This window comes from Festucalex cinctus, chromosome 15, assembly GCF_051991245.1.
Source record: "Festucalex cinctus isolate MCC-2025b chromosome 15, RoL_Fcin_1.0, whole genome shotgun sequence".
In the NCBI taxonomy this organism is placed as follows: Eukaryota; Metazoa; Chordata; class Actinopteri; order Syngnathiformes; family Syngnathidae; genus Festucalex; species Festucalex cinctus.
The window spans coordinates 26,813,723-26,834,178 of NC_135425.1; the positions used below are offsets into that span (position 1 = coordinate 26,813,723).

Here is a 20,456-nt window from a genome sequence, read left to right on the forward strand (position 1 = left end):
ATTTATTGATTGAGATCGTGAGTTAGAATTTCATTAGTGAGTGAGTTTGTTATTTAGTCGGCTATTTCTCGAGTTAGGGATTGAATTAGTGGGTTAGTCAGTTATTGAATGATTGCGATAGCTACTAGTTAGTTATTGGAAGAATGAATGAGTTCATCAGTGAGCCAGTCGTGAGATAGTTTGTTAGTGGTGACAAGTTACCTCATTGCTACTGAGAGTACTACAGTAGCCCGTTAGCTAGTTAGTTCGTGGAAATATGTTTTCTTTTTTAGAATTTACATCAGAGCCAAGAGGTGGCAAATAGTGGAATTTTGATTTGAAACGTAATTTCATCATTTAATACAAACGGAAGAGTGACGTCACCACCTGCTGGCTATTTGGTAGAATGCAGTGGCGTTTTTTGTGTGTGTGTGTCCATATTTATCGTTGAACACTAAGTGACGTCACCGGAGGGAGGCCGGAAGGCGCGTGCACGCACACGTACACACGCACGGGGGAAGGAGGAGGAAGAGGAGGCGAGCCAGCCTCCGGCAAACATGGTGAGCTGGTTCCGTTCGGACTCCACTCGAGGAGGAAGATTCGAGCAGCGACCCCCAAACCGGGCCACTGTTTTCGGGCTCGGGGCGTCCGCGTGAACGCGACATGCTGGAAACTCGCCCAACTTCCCGGCAGGACAAGGTGAGGTGACGCGCACGCGCGAGTTCTTCTCAAGTCAAAAGTTCTGATTGGGCCAAAAAAAGAAAAGAAATAAATCAGAGAGGCAACTTGCGCTATTTCAAGATGATGTCATTGACTATTTTCATACAGTCTACATTTTTCACGTTAGTGTTTGTTTCTTGCTGTGAATTTATCACCAAGCCGGATTTGTGACGTCACAATCCAGTAAACAATTTCTGGTTGTTGTTGTTGTAGAAACGTAAAAACTGCACGTGACTAACAACAAAATGACAACATTGACATTTTTTTCATTGCTCTAATTTCATTTTATATCATTTTTCCAACTACTTGTTTGTGTTATTTGTATTTTGTACATTATAATTAATATTTAAATTGAATTATTATTCATTTTCTATTTTTTTTTTTTTATTGTTTCAGCTGTTTATTTTTATACTCAAAACCGTGTATATGTAATGAATGTAAAATATCAAAATGGCACTTTTCACAGTATTTTATTTTGTGTTTTTCCTTTTCCATCCTGCTGAAGGCTACCAACATAAAAACATGAATTCCCACAAATGCAAAGTGCTTTTAAATCCATATCTAAACTCTATTAAAACAGTTTAAAGTTCATTACAAGTACACCAATAATTTAATTATTAATGTACTATTCATTTTTGTTTTTGTTAGTTTCCATATGTATTTACATTGATTTTTCAATTTTAAGAAATGTATTTTTTTTTTAATATTAACAATAGTAATGTAATGTCCTCTATAAATAATCAATTTTAATATATTTTTCTTCTGTCCATTATTTGTATTATTGACTCTAAAGAATATTTTTTTTGGACTACTTTATTAAAAATAGTTGCAAAATGTCCTCCAGTCCACTAGGGGGGGGCACTGCGCTGTTTGGCCAAGTCTTCCAAACAAAACTCTTCATTAAACCCTAAAATAAAGGAATAAATAAAATGCCTTTCCTCTTCAGTTATATTTTTTGCTCTTGCAGCCCACCAGCCCACCCTCTTCATCATCATCATCATCCTCGTCAGCCAGCATGGACAAAGGGGCGGAGCTACCGCCCGACTCGGGCCCGAGCGAAGCGTTGGATGGCGTCCGTGGCTGCGAGCGGGCCTGCCAGCGGGGGGACTTTGCCCTGGCGGTGCGTCTGTGCACGGAGGCGCTGGCCGCGGACCCCCGCAACTGCGTGGCGTACAGCGCCCGCTCGGCGGCCCACCTCGGCCTGGGGCGCCACCGCCGGGCCCTGCGTGACGCCGACGCGGCTCGCGACATCAACCCCAAGTGGACGCAGGTAGGACTGCTGCCATTGACATAAACAAAACAAAAAAAACGATATTCACGGTCTGTATTCCGCGCCAAGGAACTACGTTTAAATAAGTTTACGAGTTTCATTTGGCCAAATGTAGTACTTTGCCGCCATCTTATGGCATCCAGATGCACATGGAATTATGTTTCACTTCATTGAAAAGGTTAAATTGGACAAAAGTTGTGCTTTGCCGCCATCTCGGTGCTAAGGAACTATTTTGAAGTGAATTGAAGGAGTTCATTTCGGGCAAAAGTAGCACTTTGCCGCCATATTATGGTCGAAGGACGCCAAGGAACGATGTTGAGGAGTTTCATTTGGACAAAAGTAGTGCTTTGCCGCCATCTTGTGGCATCCAGATGCATGCGCAATTATGTTTCAGTTAGTGAGTTGAAGAAGTTCGGCTCGGACAAAAGTAGCACTTTGCCGCCATATTATGGTCCAGTTTTATTTGGACAAAAGTAGAGCTCTGCAATCATCTTGTATTATGACGTATAATATATATCGTAACATTTTCGATTGCAATACAATACCTTAACATCTTTCAAGATGGCGGATTAAAGGCCTTATTCAACAGCAGAAATTATTCTTGCTATTCGGGATTGTTTCTTTCATATTTAGCACCTGTCTCGAGCAGTTCCAAGGGAAAATATTATTTAAAAAATCTGTCAGTTTTTTTTCATCTTATTGTAAAAATATCACAATGAAAAAAATCAAGTAACAAGCAAAGTGCGTAACACACAAAATGGCGTCGAGTGTGTGCGTGTGTGAGAAACTTGACTTCCTTCCTCCGTGACAGAATGCTCGGAAGTTTGTCGACTGGCGCTCGGCCTCCATTCTTAAAGACAATAACACAAGTCGTGTTCCTTTGTGTGTGTGCGTGAAGCTCAGCCTTGTGATTAGCTGCAGAGGTCACAACAGAAGAAGAAGAAATCAACAAACAAAAGTTTTTGGCTTCACTTCTTTACACACAGTCGCACCCAAAAACGTGCCGCACACACACGCACGCGGCTGGTGAGAGGGGCGTGGCGGACCTCGATTGCGTGCGTTTTTGTGCGGAGGGCGTCTTATGGCGCTGCCGGCCGCCTCGGTGCCGCCCTGTCATTAGCGCTGGAGCGACCGGCAGCGCGTTGGCCGGCGTGACGTTACAAAGCGTTTGGCCGGGTCGCCGTCGGGCGCGTCCAGGCGGCTCGACCGCAGTCTGGCGCGTCCGTGCCAGGCGGAGGTGGAGCCTAACCCGGTGAGGTCACACCCTGGACTGCTCGCCAACATCAGACTCGCGTGCCTTTTGATTCTCTCTTCAATGTGACGCTTTCCTCACCGGTGATGTCATCGCCTCATCTGCCAATCACAGATCGATTGTGGCTGGTTGCAATCGTGTCGCGTGGCCTTCACTTTGACCTCTGGTGGCCCCCAATTTGACAGTTCGGTGTCAGAGAGAGAGCGAGAGAGCGCGAGATGAGGTGGGGGGGTCGGAGTATCCCGTCAGCGTATCAGCTTTCAGTGTCAGTCCTGCGCGAGCGCTCGCAGGTGATGCGTTGGAGGCGGCTGAGGCGACGCTTGACTTTGTAGTTGCGACGTTGTTGTCGCTCCAACATGATGAAGTGGCAGCCGCGCCGGAAGGTGAGCACGCGACAAAAAAAAAGAAAAAAAAGACCACCAAGATCCGTGTCAGCGTCCGGCGGTTGAGCAGCTGCTCTGCGATCTCATCTGCAGGCCTACTTCCGCCAGGCGGTGGCGCTGCAGCACCTCGGTCGCCACGGAGACGCCCTGGCAGCCTTCGCCTCAGGCCTGGCTCAGGACCCCAAGAGTCTGCAGCTCCTGGCGGGCATGGTGGAGGCCGCCATGAAGTCGCCCCTCAGAGGTAAGTTCGGCAACCGTTTGGCCCCCAAAGCTGGCACATCGCACATCGTCCGTCATCCACCCGCCAGATTCTCTGGAGCCCGCCTACCGCCAGCTGCGGGCCATGAAGCTGGAGCGCAGCCCCTTCATGGTGGCGTCACTGGTCGGACAGGAGTTGCTGACTCGCCGCTTCCATGCCGCCGCCGCCGAGACGCTGGAAGCAGCGCTGCGGATCGGCACGTGCTCGCTGAAGATGCGCGGCTCCGTCTTCTCGGCGCTCGGCGCGGCATACTGGTCGCTAGGCGACACGGAGAAGAGCCTGGCCTACATGCAGCAGGACCTGGATGTGGCCCGCACCTTAGGTAACGCTTGGCACAGTTGAACCTTTTGGAATCAATGTCAGGTGGTAAAGTTGTCGTTTGCATCAGTTGGTAGTTAGCATGGGGTCATGGTTCGAGACGGGTCGTAGCCAGCATCAGATGGTTTTCAGAGTAAGGTCACAGCCAGCCCGATCCTGGCTGGCGTCAGGTGGCAGTCAGAGGCAGGTAGTCGCGGTCTGTGTTAGGTCCAAGACCCGGACGTGGTCTACACTCAAAGTGAGCGTTAGCCATGACGAGCTGACGAATGCCAGGTGATCCGGTGCTTTATCTTGTCCGCAGGTGACCAGACGGGTGAATGTCGTGCCCACGGCAACCTTGGCTCTGCCCTCTTCTCCAAAAGTAGTTTCCGAGAGGCACTGGCCAATCACAGGCAACAACTGATTCTGGCCATGAAGCTTAAGCATAAAGAGGTTTGTGATCACACTTTGCCGTTGTGAATGTTTGCCTATTAGCATGCTGCTAATTTAGCTGCTGCTATGGACCATCCAGATACAAAGAGACAGTGTCGATGTTAATGTCTGTGCTAGTTTAAGATAGCATAAGCTAACATGCTAATTGCTAATTGTGACCGGCGTTCCAACCTCAGGCGGCGTCCGCTGCCCTCAGCGGTTTGGGCCACGTGTACGCCGCTATCGGCGACTACCCCAACGCGCTGGCAAGCCACAAGCAGTGCGTCGCGCTGGCCAGACAAAATGGCTGCCAGCTCTCCGAGGCCCGCCAGTTGGGCGACATGGGCGCCGTATACACCGCCATGGGGGACGTCAGCGGCGCCCTGCGGTGCCACCAGCAACACTTGGACATCGCCAAGGTGTGACCCGTGACACAGCAATTATCTTCAATGATCTGCCCCGTCAGTGAAGTCCAGGGAAAAGTTGCTAGTCTTGACAGGTGGCTTAAGTTTCTGAGAGAAGGTACTAGTCCCAATAAAAGTTCTAAGCATCATCCTGAGCAAAGGTTTGGCTGTGGGGGGGAGGTACTAACCCTGAGAGAGGTTTTCATCCAAAGATTCTGGTGTGTTTTTTGAATATTTACAACTACTTGTATCAGTGTATGTAACAGTTACTCTGATGAGAAATATTGAAAGCAAAACATATGGAATGTAACATAATGTTTTCAAACATAGGTTGTTGGTGCTTATCTGGTTCCCTGTTGGGATCGCGTGATGTGAATGAGCAGCATGAACTTTGCAGGGCGGCGCTTTCTGAAGTCGCGTCCATTGAATGCCATTGTTGTGCAAGGGCAGATCTGCCACATCCAATATGGACATCATGACGTATGGCGCGCATCTGAATGCCACCACATCTCTCGCCAGACTCTGGAGAACCGGCGCGAGGAGGCTCGGGCGTACAGCAACCTGGGCAGCGCCTACCACTCGAAGCGCGACTACGACAAAGCCGTGTCGTACCACGGCCGAGTTCTGAAGCTGGCTCAGGAGCTCGCAGACCGCACCGTGGAGATGAGGGCCTTCGCTGGCCTTGGACACGCCGCGCGATGCATGCAGGTCGTCCGTTCGATTTATTGGAATGCCGCATTCATGTGGATTTTCAGCAGGTCATCCAGGAAACGTAATCCGAAAACGTTTCATTGAGTTTTTTTCTCAAAGAAAAAAACTCAATGAGTGTGACGAGAGTAGTTGGATTTAAGTGGGGAAAAAAGTGACAACATTACCAGACAAAAGTCCCAGACCTGAATAATCCTAACCATTTGAGAATCAAGTTTTATATGTGGTGCTCAGGATCTGGAGGGAGCGCTTCGGTATCACCAACATCAACTGGAAATTGCCGAGGAGCTGCAGGACGCAGCGGCGAGAGGCCGAGCCTCGTCCAACCTGGGTAGGTGATTTCTTTGCTTGGTCTCCGTGTGAGCTTGTGATGTGAAGACTTCAATTGTTCAGCAGAGATCACGTTACACTATGGTTGTTCTGTGTCACATGACCGCCGCTCCAGCCAATCAGCACTCATCTTTTATTTACGAAGGTTTCAGTTTCTGCAGTCACGCTGATGCTGACGACTCAATCAACATGACACCAGCTAAGAACGGAAGAAAGACTCCACTTGAATTCACGAGTCTCAACTTGACTCTTATAAAAGTCTTGCCTGTTTACATCTGAGCACGTTTTTTTTGTCGTGCACATGAACATTTCAACCCCACGGGTCACCTCGTGAAGGGAGCTCCGAAAAAGATTGGATTCAAGGATTACTGTATGTTTTTGAGAAAATCAGGAAAAACCGAATGGTAATATGCAAGGTGAAGACTTGAGATTTATGAGGGCCATTACTCTAGCATAGGATTCACCATTTCCAGTCCTCGAGGTCTGGAGTCTTGCAGGTTGTAGATGTTTCCACCTGATACTAAAGATCAGGATCATTATCAGGCATGCTGATGAGCTTGTTATATGAGTCAGGTGTGCTAGTGGGCAGAAACATCTAAAACCCGCAGGACTTCGGACCTCGAGGACCGCAATTGGTGAACCCTGCTCTAGCAGCTTGATGTTGCCTCCACCTCCAGGGATCATCCACCAGATGCGAGGTGACTACGAAGTTGCACTGAAACTCCACAAGGCTCACCTGAAGTGCGCCCAGGAGCTGGGTGACTACGCCGCGCAGGGGAGGGCCTACGGCAACATGGGCAATGCCTACCATGCCCTGGGCCTCTATGAGCAAGCCGTGGGTTTCCACCGCCAGGAACTGAACATCTCCCTGGAGGTGAAGCTCCTTGGAAAGAGTCGCTCCCTGTGGCGAGGAACAATGACCAACTACGTGTGTTCCAGGTGAACGACCGAGCGTCCCAGGCCTCCACACATGGCAATCTGGCGGTGGCGTACCAGGCCATGGGTGCTCCGGACCGGGCCCTCCAGCACTACCTGCACCACCTGACCATCTCACGGGAGCTCCGTGACGTTCAAAGTGAAGCGAGAGCTTTAGGCAAGCCAGACACGAGCATCATAGAAATGTGGGATGCCTTTTTCTGTTTCTATTTCTTCCATTTTTTTCTTTCATTTTCCAGCAAACTTGGGCAACTTCCACTGCTGCAGAGGTGACTACAAACAGGCGTTGCCGTACTACCAGCAGTACTTGCTTCTGGCTCCCGGCCTTCAGGATCTGGAGGGTGAAGGAAAAGTTTGCCACAACCTTGCCTACGCCCACTTCTGTTTGGGACAGTACCAGGATGCTGTCCGGTCAGAACTTCATTCACTTCAAGGGGTCAATTTTGAATGTTAAACAATAGAGAGGGGGATACTTCCAAAAACTTGACCTGAAGAGATCCAATCAGCTTCTGAAGAGATAGTCCAGTATATGAAAACTGTAACCATGACAAAAACTTGATATGTTTTGTCCTGCACCACCAGTCAGGGACTTGACTTGGACTTCAAGACTTGTTCCTATCTCTGGTCAATTGTCACATAAAATTTGTACTTTAGATCCAAACCACACTTGCTTCCTTTCTTCTACTTCCTAGATACTACAAACAGGATCTGGCCTTGGCCAAGGACCTTCAGGACAAGCTGGCCCAGGCCAAAGCCTACTGTAACCTGGGCCTGGCCCACAAAGCCTTGGGGGAGTTCAGCAGGGCAGAAGAATGTCAGAAATACCTGCTCCAAATAGCAACAGCTTTGGACAACACACAGGCAGGCGTCCATGTTGGAGTCTTCACAGTTGTTGAAGAGCACTTAAGGAACTCTTGCTTGTATTGTATCTGTAGGCGATCTTCAGGGCTTTGGGCAACCTTGGAGATGTTAGTGTTTGTCAGGAAGATCTTCAGGGAGCCGCCAACTTCTACCAGCAGCAGTTGTCTTTAGCTCACGAGCTGATGGATCATAAGATGGAGGCGGATGCCTACTCGGCTCTAGGATCAGTTCACAGGTGAGAGGTTGAATGAAGACGTACAACTTCCACAAATGCCTGAACGATTGCCACAGCAGCTCTTTCTTCACCTTGTATGCCTTCGTCAGGCTGCTTGGCCAGCTGGACACGTCCTTGTCCTTCCACAGCCAGGAGCTGACGCTGCGCAAGGATCTGCGCGACCATCGGGGCGAGTGCCACGCTCTGGGCCGCCTGGCCTGCGTACACATGGCTCTGGGAGACTATGACACAGCTCTGCAGTGCTACGAGGCTCAGCTGGGTCTGACGCAACAGCTCGCCGATGGCCGCCTGGAGGCCCAGGTCTACGGGAACATGGGCATCACCAAGATGAACATGGGCCACTTTGAAGAGGCCATTGGCTTTTTGGAGCAGCAGCTAGCCATGCTGCAACAGTTGAGTTCCAGGGAGGCCATCCTGGATCGGGGGAAGGCTTACGGGAACCTAGCTGACTGTTACGACGCCCTGGGGGACTTTGAGGAGGCCATTCGGTGCTATGACAAGGCCCTGACGGTGGCTCAGAGTCTCAAGCAAGTCCAGGACCAGGAGAAAGCCTACAGAGGACTTGGCAATGCTCATAGGTACTATTTGGCACTTTTGGGAGTAGGGACGCAAAGGGGTAGAAGACTTCGGTTCTAACGGCTGTGTTTCGTGCCCTGCGTAGGTCAGTGGGCAACCTGCAACAAGCTTTGGTGTGCTTGGAGAAGAGGCTGGTGGTGGCCCATGAGCTGGGCGGGGCAATAGGCGGGAAAGCGCAGGCCTATGGAGAGCTGGGTGCCCTGCACAGCCAGCTGGGAAACTACGAGCAGGCACTGTCCTGCCTGGAACACCAACTCGGCATTGCCCGCTCGGCCGGGGTGAGCAGTGGTCCGTCTTTTTTTGGCTTGAGCGCACAAGTATCCCTCTGTTAGTGGCTGCATTTTGTGGAGTTCGCTGTCATTTACAATCCTGGCTCTGCTGCAATTGATGCCGAGCCTGACTTTCCCATCAGGACAAATCCATGGAAGCAGAGGCTAGCGACGTGCTAGGTGGAGTTTACCGGCTAATGGCTGACTACGAGACGGCGCGGCAGTGGCACCAAAGGGCTCTGGACATGGCGGAGCAAACGGGATGCGTGAGGAATCAAACTCGGGCCTACGGAAACCTGGGAGTGACCTATGAGGCTCTGGGCAACTACGAGAGGGCTTTGGCTTTCCAGGAGCAACACCTTAGCATGGCGGCGCAGACCAACGACTTGGTGGCCAAAACTCTGGCCTACGGGAGTCTGGGGAGGATCCACCACGCACTGGGAAACTACACGCAGGCCGTGATGTACCTGCAGGAAGGTGAGGAACTTAATGGCAATGTCAAGACCTCTGGGCCTCACCTTTCCAACTAATTGATGACTGTGTTCTAAATCACTCCCTTAACTGACTACTCGATACAATATCCACATATAGTGAGTCGGAAATAATTGCCAACAAAACCTTGGATTGCTTTCAGGTCTTCGCCTGGCCGAGCAGTTGGCTCGTCGAGAAGACGAGGCCAAGATACGCCACCGCCTTGGCTTGTCTCTGTGGGCTGCTGAAAACCTGGAGGAGGCCCAGCATCAGGTCTGTTGCGCAACCGTTTGCAAATAGACTTGAAATGGTGAAAACTGATTGTTCGGTGTGTTTCAGTTGTACAGAGCATCAGTTCTCTTTGAGACCATTCGCCGTGAGATGCAGCACAGTCCGGACTACAAACTTTCCCTCTTTGACCTGCAGACGGACTCATACCAGTCTCTCCAGAGGGTCCTTGTCAGCCTAGGTAGGCGATTATCTCCTTAAAATGGCCGTGCATTTCGTACTTGGGTCTTCATTGAGGACTGACCCGACTTAACCAAGATCTCAAACCACTATTATGTCACAAAATGGCATTACCATTCATCAACAGGCCGCCATGAGGAGGCACTGGCCATAGCGGAACGAGGCCGAACGCGGGCGTTCACCGACCTACTGGTGGAACGTCAAAAAGTACACCAGCAGTCAGCGGGCTCGGACCAGTATGCCCCGGTTACGGTGGAGCACATCCTGGAGACGGTCAACTCCCAGAAGGCCATGGTGCTGTACTTCTCCGTGGCGGGAGGCTTCCTGTACAGCTGGCTGCTGGGTCCTGGCTCCGGTAGGAGAATGTATCACACCTAATGTGGTCCTCTTCCTTTTCCAAGCGTCTCACCACTAGTGTCATGGTGATGTCGTAGGCATAGTCAAGTTCAACCAGGCCTGTCTCGGAGCTGACGCGCTGGACTTCCAAGAGGGCTTGAGCTTGCAGGATGGTGGTCCGCTCTCGCTGGAGCAGTACGTCTGCAACGCCAGAGAGGTTCTGGGAGTTGAAGGAAACCTTAGCAGGTAACACACTTCGCCAACTATAAAACTTCACTGCATAACTCAGAACTTTTGGAGGACTATTGTGTTTAAGCTGAGGAACTATTGCCTCAATTTAGGAACAGGATTCTTTATCAAATCATGGTAATAATGTCTATTTGGTTGTTCTTGAGAGGAGGGTCTACTGGGAAGTCAAATCTCAGATTTATGAAAATCATGTTTTTCATCCTTGCTGTGGAACGGTGGACCAGCTCTACACCCTCAGCACTGAGTTCTGCAGGGTGCATGGGACTTCCCCCAACCGTACAAGTACTTTGTGGACTTGGACAAGGTGGGGTAGGGTGCTGCCGATATGGACACTGGCTTTTTTGTCCCATGTGTCCAGTGTCAGACTTGGTCTGCATTGCTGGAAATAAATCGGACTCGTTTCCAGCAAGGGTTGGACTCGGCCAAGGCTGCGCTTTGTCGCTGATTCGGTTCATAATCTTAATGGACAGAATTTCCTGGTCCAGGAGAGGCATTGAGGATTCTGGTTTCGTAACATCAGTATTGCATATCTGCTTTTTGCAGAAGATGTGGTTCTGTTGGCTACATCAATGTGCAACTGTTGCTGGAGCAATTCGCAGGCGAGTGTGTAACACAGAGGTAGGGAACTGGGACCAGGTTCTGGAGAACACCCAGGACACCTGGGAGAGATTTTGTGTATCAGATGAATGCTCAGGATTCCCCTGAAAGAGCTGGACCAAGTGGCTGGGTTGAGGGAAGTCTAGGCGTCCGTTGGTGCCCCGTGAGCTGGCCCCGAATAAGCAGGAGATGGATGGGTCTTTATTAGGACACAAAAAGATGCTGTTACAGGGGTGGAGACTATCCAGTTATGGCCTTTCTTCGAGCACCATTAGCAGCATTAGGATGGGTATTAAGACGTCAATATCATGAAATATTGCAGCAGCATTCCCTTGCAGGCTTAATGTGGGCAGCGAGACAGAGAGCGAAGCTGGAGATGTTCCCGAACGACACTTTGACGAGCTCAGCGACAAAATGAGCTCCGACAACGACCTCAGCGGCTACCTGCGCATGGTGTCCAGGAATAACATCTTCAACAGGTGCCTCCTTCCTTTAGCGTAGTCTTTCCCCAATCCTGGTCCTCAAGGACCGGACTCCTGCAGATTTTAGATGTTTCTGTCCTCCAACGCACCTGATTCTGAAGATCAGGTTTATTATCAGGCTAGGAATCAGGTGTGTTGTGCTACAGAAATAGCTAACCCTGCAGGACTCCGGCCCTCGAGGACCAGGATTAGGGAAGCCTGCTTTTTTTTTTTCTGACATTAGATAATCATGAGTCAAGGCCAATTTCTGGTACCAGGTTTCCACTATCCCCTCACACACATGCAATATTCTTCATCTGCTATGCTTTTACCTCCAAAACGGGCAAATTTGCAGGTCTACTTTGACTCCCCAGTCCATACAAGTACCTTACCTTACCAGGTTTAGGGACCCTAGGTCCAGAAAGTAGAAACCCTGCCACAGATTAGCTTTGGCCACATGTGGTTCTCCACAACCGGCAGGTAAACAAGCTCATCTCCACCTGTTGAGTAGGAGCACCTGTGGCTAAAGGCAGTCCGTTTCAGGGTTTTTATTTTTTGGACCTGGATTCCCCAACATTGTACCATACACACAGGACAACAAGCAGGAAATAATTTATCTTTGATGGGGATTGTACAAGCGTTTATTTATTTTTTTTTATTTTTTTTATTTGTGTTGAGCAGAAGCTGTCGCAGTGTGAGCAGCATCAACAGCGTTTTCTCGGTGAAGGACGGTTCGTCTTCTCCTGCCTGCGTGCCGGGTATCGAACCTTCTCCTCTACGCATTCTGTACGACTTGCTCATCGCTCCGATGGAAGCGGTATGTACACGTGATGAGGAAGGTTCTCACTAAATTTAGCAGGGGTGGGAAGTTCAAAGTGACTTTCAAGTTAGAAGTGTTTTCCCAAATCCTGAAATTGGTGACTTGAGTCTGGTTTAAGTCAAGTCATCTAATTTGTCTCCATATGTGACATTTAGTTAATGTGTAATTTGTGTATTATTATTATTTTTTTTTAATCAGGCCCTGCTGCACGGAGGTGGTCCGGTGGGTCAATACCGACAGCTAGTTCTGGTCCTCGAGAGTGACTTGTACTTGGTGCCCTTCGCCTTGCTCAAAGGCGGCTCGTCCAACGAGTTCCTCTACGAGATGTTCAGTCTGCTTTGCGTGCCCTCATTAGCGAGCCTGAGAGCTTCTAGGAAGGAATCTCACCCCAGCGGTCCCCCGCCATGCTGGGACGCTGGCACGGCCGCCGCCGTGGTGGGGGCGCCCCGCCTGCCGTCCAGCCTGATGCGGCGCTGGCTGTGGGGGCCGCTGCCTTCGGCCCAGGACGAGGCTCAGCATCTGGGGGAGCAGCTGGGGTGTCGCCCACTCGTCGGCGTCAACGCCACAAAGGAGCGGGCCATCGCCGCCCTCACGCGGGCGCAGTGCGTTCACTTCGCCACTCACGTCTCCTGGAAGCTCGCCGCCCTGGTGCTCGCCCCCAGCCGGGAGCCGGCCGCCGCCCAGGAAGAGGAGGAGGGCCGGCGGGCGACGAGATCAATTGCGCAACGCCGTGATGGAGGAAAGCGCGGTTGCGAGGATGCTGACAGCGTTGGTGAAAATAAGCGTGAGAGCGCGTGCAGTGGTCCGCCGCTTCAAGACTTCCTCCTCACTGCGGCGGATATCTTGGAACTCAACTTGAGTGTCAGGCTGGTGGTCCTCAGGTTGGTGGTTCAGGTTTCCACAAAGGTTCTAACTTAACACTAATGTCCACCCTGCCCTCAGTTCCAAGTTTCAAATTAGGATTTCAAGACAGTTTTAGGGTTTCAAACGAAGATTGGGGTTTAAAATTGGGGTGAAAAATCTGTTCTGTTCTATATATTAAAACAAAAAAAGAGGTTTTAAATGAGATGTTAAATGTGATGTTATGTTCCAGGATTAGAACATCAAATTAGGACTTTAAGACAGAATTCTGGTTTGAAAGCCTGCTGCCCATCTCCCAGGTTGTACCCCGAGTGCGGCGCGCGGCTGACGTGCGACGGCTTGTTGGGTCTGACCGGAGCCTTCCTGTCGGCGGGCGTCCGATGCGTGTGCGTCTCCCTGTGGCCCACACCGGCGCCCGCCTCCAAGCTCTTCATGCAGACCTTCTACGCGGCCCTGCTCGCCGGCGCCCCCTCCAGCGCCGCGCTCAGTGGCGCCATGAGGACGCTGCACAACAACAAGGACTTCGCACACCCCTCAAACTGGGCAGGTGACCACATGGAAAACCCTTGGCATGATACCTTACTTTGAAACCCTAAACCTTTGTTGCAAACCATAACTCGAATTTGTAATCCTTACCCCGTCTTGAAACTCTGATTTTGAGAACCACAACTCTGGCTTTTAACCCCAATTTGAAACCCTAATTGCGAGCGTAATCTTGTCTTGAAAGCGCTCCGTGTTGTCGCTCAGGTTACCTTGTGATCGGCAGCGACGTGAAGGTCAACGGCCCCGAGTCTGCGGTGCGACAGGCCTTGGCGGAGGTCCTCCGGCACGCCGACCGGGCCCGGGACGCTCTGAGGGTCCTTCTGCACCTGGTCAGAAGTCAACACACGTGACGCAAGGCAACTTTTGGATTGGTCCCATCGCAGAAAAACGCATCTGACGGGTTGCTGTGTCGCGTGCAGGTGGAGAAATCTTTGCAGCGCATTCACGGCGGACGCACAAACCGCATGTACACGGCGCAGCACAGCGTACACAACAAGGTATGAGTGTACTTGTATGTGAGCGTGTTGCCATGACAACTTCCCGGTGCGTGTTGAAAGGTGGGCGGGGTCCCCGGCTGGCGATCGCTGCTGTCCTCGTTGGGTTTCCGTTTGGACGTGGCCGGTTGCGGCCTCCCCGCCGCCGTCTTCTTCCCCACGTCGGACCCCGGACAACGCCTGCAAAGGTGCAGTCTCGCCATGCAAGCCCTGCTCGGTAATTGCAAACCACACTTACGGTTTCAAATTTTGAACTCGGGTTTGCGTTTGAAAGGATGGTCTTACAGGTTTTGAATGGGGGTTTGAAGCCAGGATTCGGGTGTCAAGATAAGAGTTTCAAGGCAGACTTACGGTTTTTGAAGTTAGATTTTCAAGCGATGGTGTCAGGGATTCAAATTAAGATTTCAAGCCAGCGTTATTGTGTCAATCTTAATTTAGGGTTTTAAATGAGCAGCATTTGCTTCAAACCACCGTTTGGGTTTGAAGCTGGGGTCAGGTTTTAAAGTCGGGTTTCAGTCGGACTAGGTTCCAGTTTCAAGTTGGTGACATCCGGTCTGTGTGTTGAGGTCTGAGCGCTGCAGCTCTTCAGGCTCTTTGCAAACTGGTGTCAGCGCCCGAAGCAGGAGGGCAACTCATACACAAGGTAACAAACGCTCACATTTGCTTTGCAGTCACTTTCCTTAAGTGTCCTTATCTCTTCCCTTATATATCCTTCACAATAACTTTTCTCTTCCCAGTTATTTTCCATATGTGTCCTCCACATCCTTGCTGAAGAATCTTCCTCAGCCTTCTCAATGACTTTCCTTAAGTACCCTTCAAATTTATTTTCCCTAAGTATCCTTCCCAATGACTTTTCTTGTGCATCTTTTCTCAATTTCTTCCCTTAAAGTGCACTTCTCATTGATTTTTTTCCCCCCGATGTATCCTTCACAATTGCTTTCCTTAAGCATCCTTGTCCTTCCTTAATAATGCATATCAATTATTTTCCTTAGCATCAATGACTTTCCTTACATATGTATCCTTCCTTATGTATCCCTGTCAATGAATTTCCTTCTAGCGTTACTTGCTTTCCTTAAGTATCCTTGCCAGTTACTCTTCTTACGTGTCGTCCTTTTCTTATGTATCCTTCTCAATGTCTTTTCTTACATATCTTTCCCAATGATTTTTCTTCCGCAGCTCCACCATGTGCTTCTGCAGCTGCCGTCATCTGACGGGGATGGCGAGCGACCGTCGGCCGCCGTCCGAGCGTCCCTCGGCGTGCATGTGTGGAGGTTGCCGGGCTGCCACGAGTTCCTCGCCGCGCTTGGTTAGAAAAAAAAAACAAAAACACAAAGGAAAGGAATAAAGCCAAAGAGAGTATGACAACCGGCAATGATGTTTGCCAGGATTTGACCTGTGCGAGGTGGGTCAGGAGGACGTTGTGTTGAAGACGGGGAAGCAGGCCAGCAGGCGCGTCATCGATTTCGCACTCCAGTCACTCCTGGCGCTCTTTGGTGAGGACACCTCGCCGTGTCCCCGCACTTCACTTATGTTCTGTGTGTGGGGGGTTTTTTACTTTTCTTGGACCGGGATTTGACACACCTCTGTAGACCAATCCCAATTGACTGCCATCCAAATTGATTGCCAGTTCAAGGAGGTTAACAGGACCAGAAATACAGACTTGCATGAAAACTGTTCAAACCCACCCAATCCAGATTGCAATCCAGATTGACCACTTGAAGTGGTAAATACAGGTGGAACCCCCTTTAGTATCTTGCTCAAGGTCACTTTGACATGCTGACAAGGGCCGGGGATTGAACCCCACAACCTCTGGGTTTGGGAGACGACCACTACCACTGAATTCAATCCCAATGTGACTGACTGGCTGTGATTCAAACTAGCCAGATTGACAGGAGACCAATCCAGTTGAATGGGCAACCGGTCCATATTGAGCCGTACAGATTGACTGGGGGACAAACCGAAATGGACTTGACGGCCAGTCCAGGTTGAGCGTGACCAATCCAGATTGATTTCATTTGCAACCAATCCTTCCGTGTTCCCGTTTCAGACTCGACGGATCTTCCCAAGTGCGTGAGAACGTACAGCTGCTCCTCCTCCCTGGAGTCTCTCTCGTCCTCGCCGTCGGCACCCTCCCGGCATCCGTCTTTTCTCGCCTCGCCGCCTCGTCCCGCCGCCTTCCCGCCGGACGCGCTGTCCGGCGACGCCGTCTCCGTCTACAGTCTCAGCTCGCTCGCCTCCTCCCTCGGCTTCTTGCCGCGGCCCGAGCCGGCGGGAAGCGACGTCGTCAGCCAGTGCTCGCAACGGCACGAGGGGGCGGAGACGCCTCGCCGCTCCCGGCGAATGGCCAATCAGAGTAAAGGGGAGGCGGGCGATGAGGACTACCAGGGCTACGCCATCATTAGCAGCGAGCCTTTGAGGCCGGAGGACCGCGACTCACCGCCGGCGGGACCGCACCACGGGCGAGGGTCTGCCACCACTTCCGAGGCAGCGTCTCTGAGTAAAGCGCCACCGCCAAAAGTTCCCGCCAAGCCACAACACAAAAAGGATATGTGAGTTTTGGAGTTTGCGGTTATTTACCTGTACACTGGTGCAAGGAACTTAAAGGTTCCAATGGATTAGGAATGCACAATAATGCTATTTTCAACCGATACCGATAAACCAATAATTTAGAAAGCACCCATGTTGATAACCAATAAGTTATTATCTGGTTTAGCTGTGTGACTTCCAATTGGTCGATAATTGCCGATAATTATCGGAAAATTTCTTTAATATTTGGCTTGTCTGTGTTATGTCAAAGTGGTTGATAATTGCCGATACTCATTGGTGGATTTCTTTATTATCTGGTTTATCTGTTTGACGTCAAAGTGGTCGCAAATTGCCGATAATTATCGGCGGATTTCTTTATTATCTAGTTCATCTGTGTGACGTCAAACTGGTTGATAATTGCGATAATTATCGGTGGATTTTTTTTATTATCTGGTTTATCTGACGTCAAATTGGTTGATAATTGCTGATAATTACAGCCGTATTTCTTTATCTGGTTTATCTGTGTGACGTCAAAGTGGTTGATAATTGCCGATAATTATCGGCAGATTTCTTTATTATCTGGTTCTTCTGTGTGACGTCAAATTGGTCGCTAATTATCGGCGGATTTTTTTTTAATTACCTAGTTTATCTGTTCGATGTCAAATTGATTGATAATTGCCAATAATTATCGGCGTATTTCTTTATCTGGTTTATCTGTGTGACGTTAAAGTGGGCGATAATTGCCGATTATCGGCCACCGAAGTTTTGTCTGACCTCAAAATTTTCCGCAAAACACCCCATAAATGGTGATTTAGTCAGTTTTCAAACTTTTCGACCTGACTCACTGGTTCCGATCCAATATTTCTCTTCACAGTCCATCTCCTCCGAGGAACACAGGGAAGACAAGCAGCTCCGAATCGGACCACTCTTCTAGCACGGCGACAGGCAGCACCATCGAGTCCCAGGAGTCCCGGAGCATGCCGGCGGGACAACCGGACCCCCAGGAGCTGGCCCGCAAGATCCTGGAGGAGACCCAGGGCCACACGCGACTCGTGGAGAGCCTTCAGAGGGCTCCGGGGCGGCGCTGTCTTTCGACGCCCACCACCCCGATTCTGAGCAGGGGGGCGCGTTCCTTTCAGCCATCTGAGACCAGCGCCTTCAGCAGACCCCCGAGTAGGACTGGTCTCACCGCCGTGCCCCTCAGTCCTCTCGCACCCGGACCACCGTGCCGCTCCTCTTCCCTGCAGAAACTCGCACCGTCCTCATCCCCCAAACTTCTAAACGTACCTGGCAAGGAGTCTCGCCGCAAGCCTTCAACTGGCAGCGAGTCCCACCTTAAACCTTTGCCTCAAGGCGAGTCATACCTCAGACCTCCCAGTAAGGGGTCCCGCCTTAAAACGTCACTTGACACAGAGTCCCGCCTCAAACCATTTGGCGCAGAGTCCCAATTCGAACCGTCACCTGGCATGAAGTCCCAGCTAAAAGCGTCAGCTGGGAGCAAGTCCCACCTCAAACCTGACCTTCCGCCGTCCCCCATTAGCGTTCCTCGCTCCAAAAGCTTCAAAGCAGCCCGCCAACACGAAGGCGCGGCCCCCGCCAGCCTTCTTCCAGGAAATCGAATGAGCACAGTGCGAAAAGACGTTCTGGGTTTGCTGGACCTCTCGCCAAGACGTGAACCCGGTGAGAGTCGGGACCATCTCCGCACCGTGGACACCAAAGCGCCCACCACCGCCGCCAAATCTTCCAAACGGAGCAAATTTCCTGCCGGCTTCAAATTTCTCGCAGGGCATTTTTCCCCTTCTTCTAAGTGTTGATATTAGCGGTTTGTTCACAAATCGGAGACACTGTTACAGTTTGGAGGGTTGAGGACCCAGGTGCGGGGGAAGCAGGGTGTGGTCAATAAAGAGATTTAATTAAACAAAACGTAAAAAAAAACAAGCAAGGCAAAACATGGTGGGAACTTCAAGGCAAAAACAGGCAGCAAAGACGGGAGGGAAACACAATGAATCGACACGGACAGCGGGGAGACAAGAAATTAAATACACATACACTAATTGACACAATTAGTGGCAGAGGATGCTGATTGGTTGACACACGAGGAAGGGCAAGCAAACACAGGTGGACATGACAATGCTTAAAACTAGACTAGACTAAGCCCCTAATTAATAAACAATAAGTAGGACTAAATCAGTATGCATTTTCGTCTACGAATGAAGACGAGACAAAAATGTACTTCACTTTATAAAAACTGCACTAAAAATCTATGGACATTTTAGTCCATGAAGCAAAAACGAGATGAAAATAATGTGATTTTGTAAAGTCTTGTTTGTGCTAATCTGTCACTGTTTTCATCACAAAAAAAAAAAAAAAAAGATGAGAGGACATTAGGATGTGAAACAAAACTGTTTAAAACTAGACGGATAAAATTGTTTTTAAAATGCTCGATTTATAGTCAACTAAAATTGGACAAAATAAAAACGGGATGAGGTCGACTATGGTAAAATGCGTAATTGAAACTGGACTAAAATTGAGGCTAAATTTAAATATGGCGGATGAAATTAACACTATTTACTGTGGGCCTTGCTTTGACACCACAGATAGACACGTCATAAGAACTGGTGAGACAAACAAATGGTGTACAATGAAATAAAACTTAACCTTACAAATATAGAAAACGATAAAATACAAATGAAACATATACGTACTACTATGGCCTGCCAGGTCGCGAGCTACATTGGACGACTTCTTCGCTATGCTAGCGAAAAACAGGAAGTGACCTAATCGTGCGCCAAAAGTTAAACATGTCAATTTTACCCGTTTAGTTTACTTTCAAAGTCATTAATATTGACAATACAGTCCTACAAATTACACAAAGATAATAGGAAAAATAAAAACAATGCACATAAAAAATAAAGTTGCGCACTATATTCGCCCTCAATTACAACTACTGAAACAACAGCTCCTCCTACTGGCGAAACCACAAAACCACAGTTAACCACAAAACCACAGGTAGGCCTCAACCGTTCCAGCTTCCTGGTTACCGTGGTAATGAAGGTGAACCCGGTATTTTGTGAAGGTTTAGAAGTCAGTGAGATGTGATTAGAGAAAGTGTCGGTTGCTAGGCAACGCATGTTGGTGGGAGACAAGTGGACAAGAAAGAAAGAAAAGTCGTGAGGATTGGATTTGCGTCCTGATGATTTTGTGTTTTATATTTTGATAACTTAACAAGTTTTGGAGACACCTGCTGAGACCAGTATATATTTATGTATACATATATATACTGTTCACAAAAAAGACCCGACTTATTGCACTATAAGACAATTTAGAGTATTTACAATGTATACTGTATTTACAATTATTGAATTACAATTATGAAAATAGTATTTTGAATTTTCATCTTATCCTTGCTGTCAATGTTTGTGGTGACACTTAAGTGTATGGAGGACCAAAACTGCCAAAATTCAAAATAAATAAATGACTAATAAAATAAATGACTCAATAAATGACTAAAAGTGAAAATAAAAACGGATATTAAAAAATATAATTAAAAAATTAAATGCAAATGAATGTTTTAGTTTCACTTTTAGTCATTTATTTATTTATTCATTTATTTCTTTATTTCGGTATTTATTTATTTTGAATTTTGGCAGTTTTGGTCTTCCATATATGTTGTTATAATACACGTTACTTTCATGAAGAAAAATAAACGGTCATTTGAG

The 20,456-nt window shown here is 49.1% G+C and overlaps 1 protein-coding gene across 7 annotated transcripts; it reads left to right on the forward strand.

Annotated features, from left to right (window-relative positions):
- The first annotated feature begins 17 nt into the window (after positions 1 to 17).
- On the forward strand, positions 18 to 20,443 carry ttc28 (tetratricopeptide repeat domain 28). Of its 7 annotated transcripts, XM_077497417.1 has the most exons (32): positions 18 to 678; positions 1,667 to 1,969; positions 3,698 to 3,845; positions 3,913 to 4,185; positions 4,483 to 4,613; positions 4,790 to 5,011; positions 5,516 to 5,704; positions 5,939 to 6,035; positions 6,712 to 6,908; positions 6,974 to 7,127; positions 7,210 to 7,381; positions 7,663 to 7,831; positions 7,906 to 8,066; positions 8,156 to 8,644; positions 8,728 to 8,920; positions 9,055 to 9,388; positions 9,546 to 9,655; positions 9,722 to 9,851; positions 9,978 to 10,205; positions 10,285 to 10,432; positions 11,371 to 11,511; positions 12,175 to 12,310; positions 12,512 to 13,194; positions 13,474 to 13,721; positions 13,922 to 14,046; positions 14,137 to 14,214; positions 14,275 to 14,428; positions 14,778 to 14,854; positions 15,388 to 15,517; positions 15,597 to 15,704; positions 16,259 to 16,760; positions 17,612 to 20,443. In XM_077497417.1, exons 1-32 carry the CDS (start codon positions 643 to 645, stop codon positions 18,549 to 18,551), a joined length of 7,206 nt encoding a protein of 2,401 aa, XP_077353543.1. In that variant the 5' UTR covers positions 18 to 642; the 3' UTR covers positions 18,552 to 20,443. The 7 variants fall into 7 exon arrangements, 4 of the variants coding, with proteins under 4 accessions (XP_077353543.1, XP_077353544.1, XP_077353546.1 ...); XR_013278703.1 differs by lacking the exon at positions 17,612 to 20,443 and adding an exon at positions 14,949 to 15,045 and having other exon boundaries at positions 15,301 to 15,704; positions 16,259 to 16,306; XR_013278702.1 differs by lacking the exons at positions 16,259 to 16,760; positions 17,612 to 20,443 and adding an exon at positions 14,949 to 15,045 and having other exon boundaries at positions 15,301 to 15,517.
- Positions 20,444 to 20,456: the final 13 nt, after the last annotated feature.

Coding starts and splice junctions, on each gene's coding strand:
- ttc28 (XM_077497417.1), top strand. CDS start 643: ATGCTGGAAACTCGCCCAACTTCCCGGCAGGACAAG. Junction 679..1,666: donor CAACTTCCCGGCAGGACAAG/GTGAGGTGACGC, acceptor TTGCTCTTGCAG/CCCACCAGCCCACCCTCTTC. Junction 15,705..16,258: donor GTCACTCCTGGCGCTCTTTG/GTGAGGACACCT, acceptor TTCCCGTTTCAG/ACTCGACGGATCTTCCCAAG.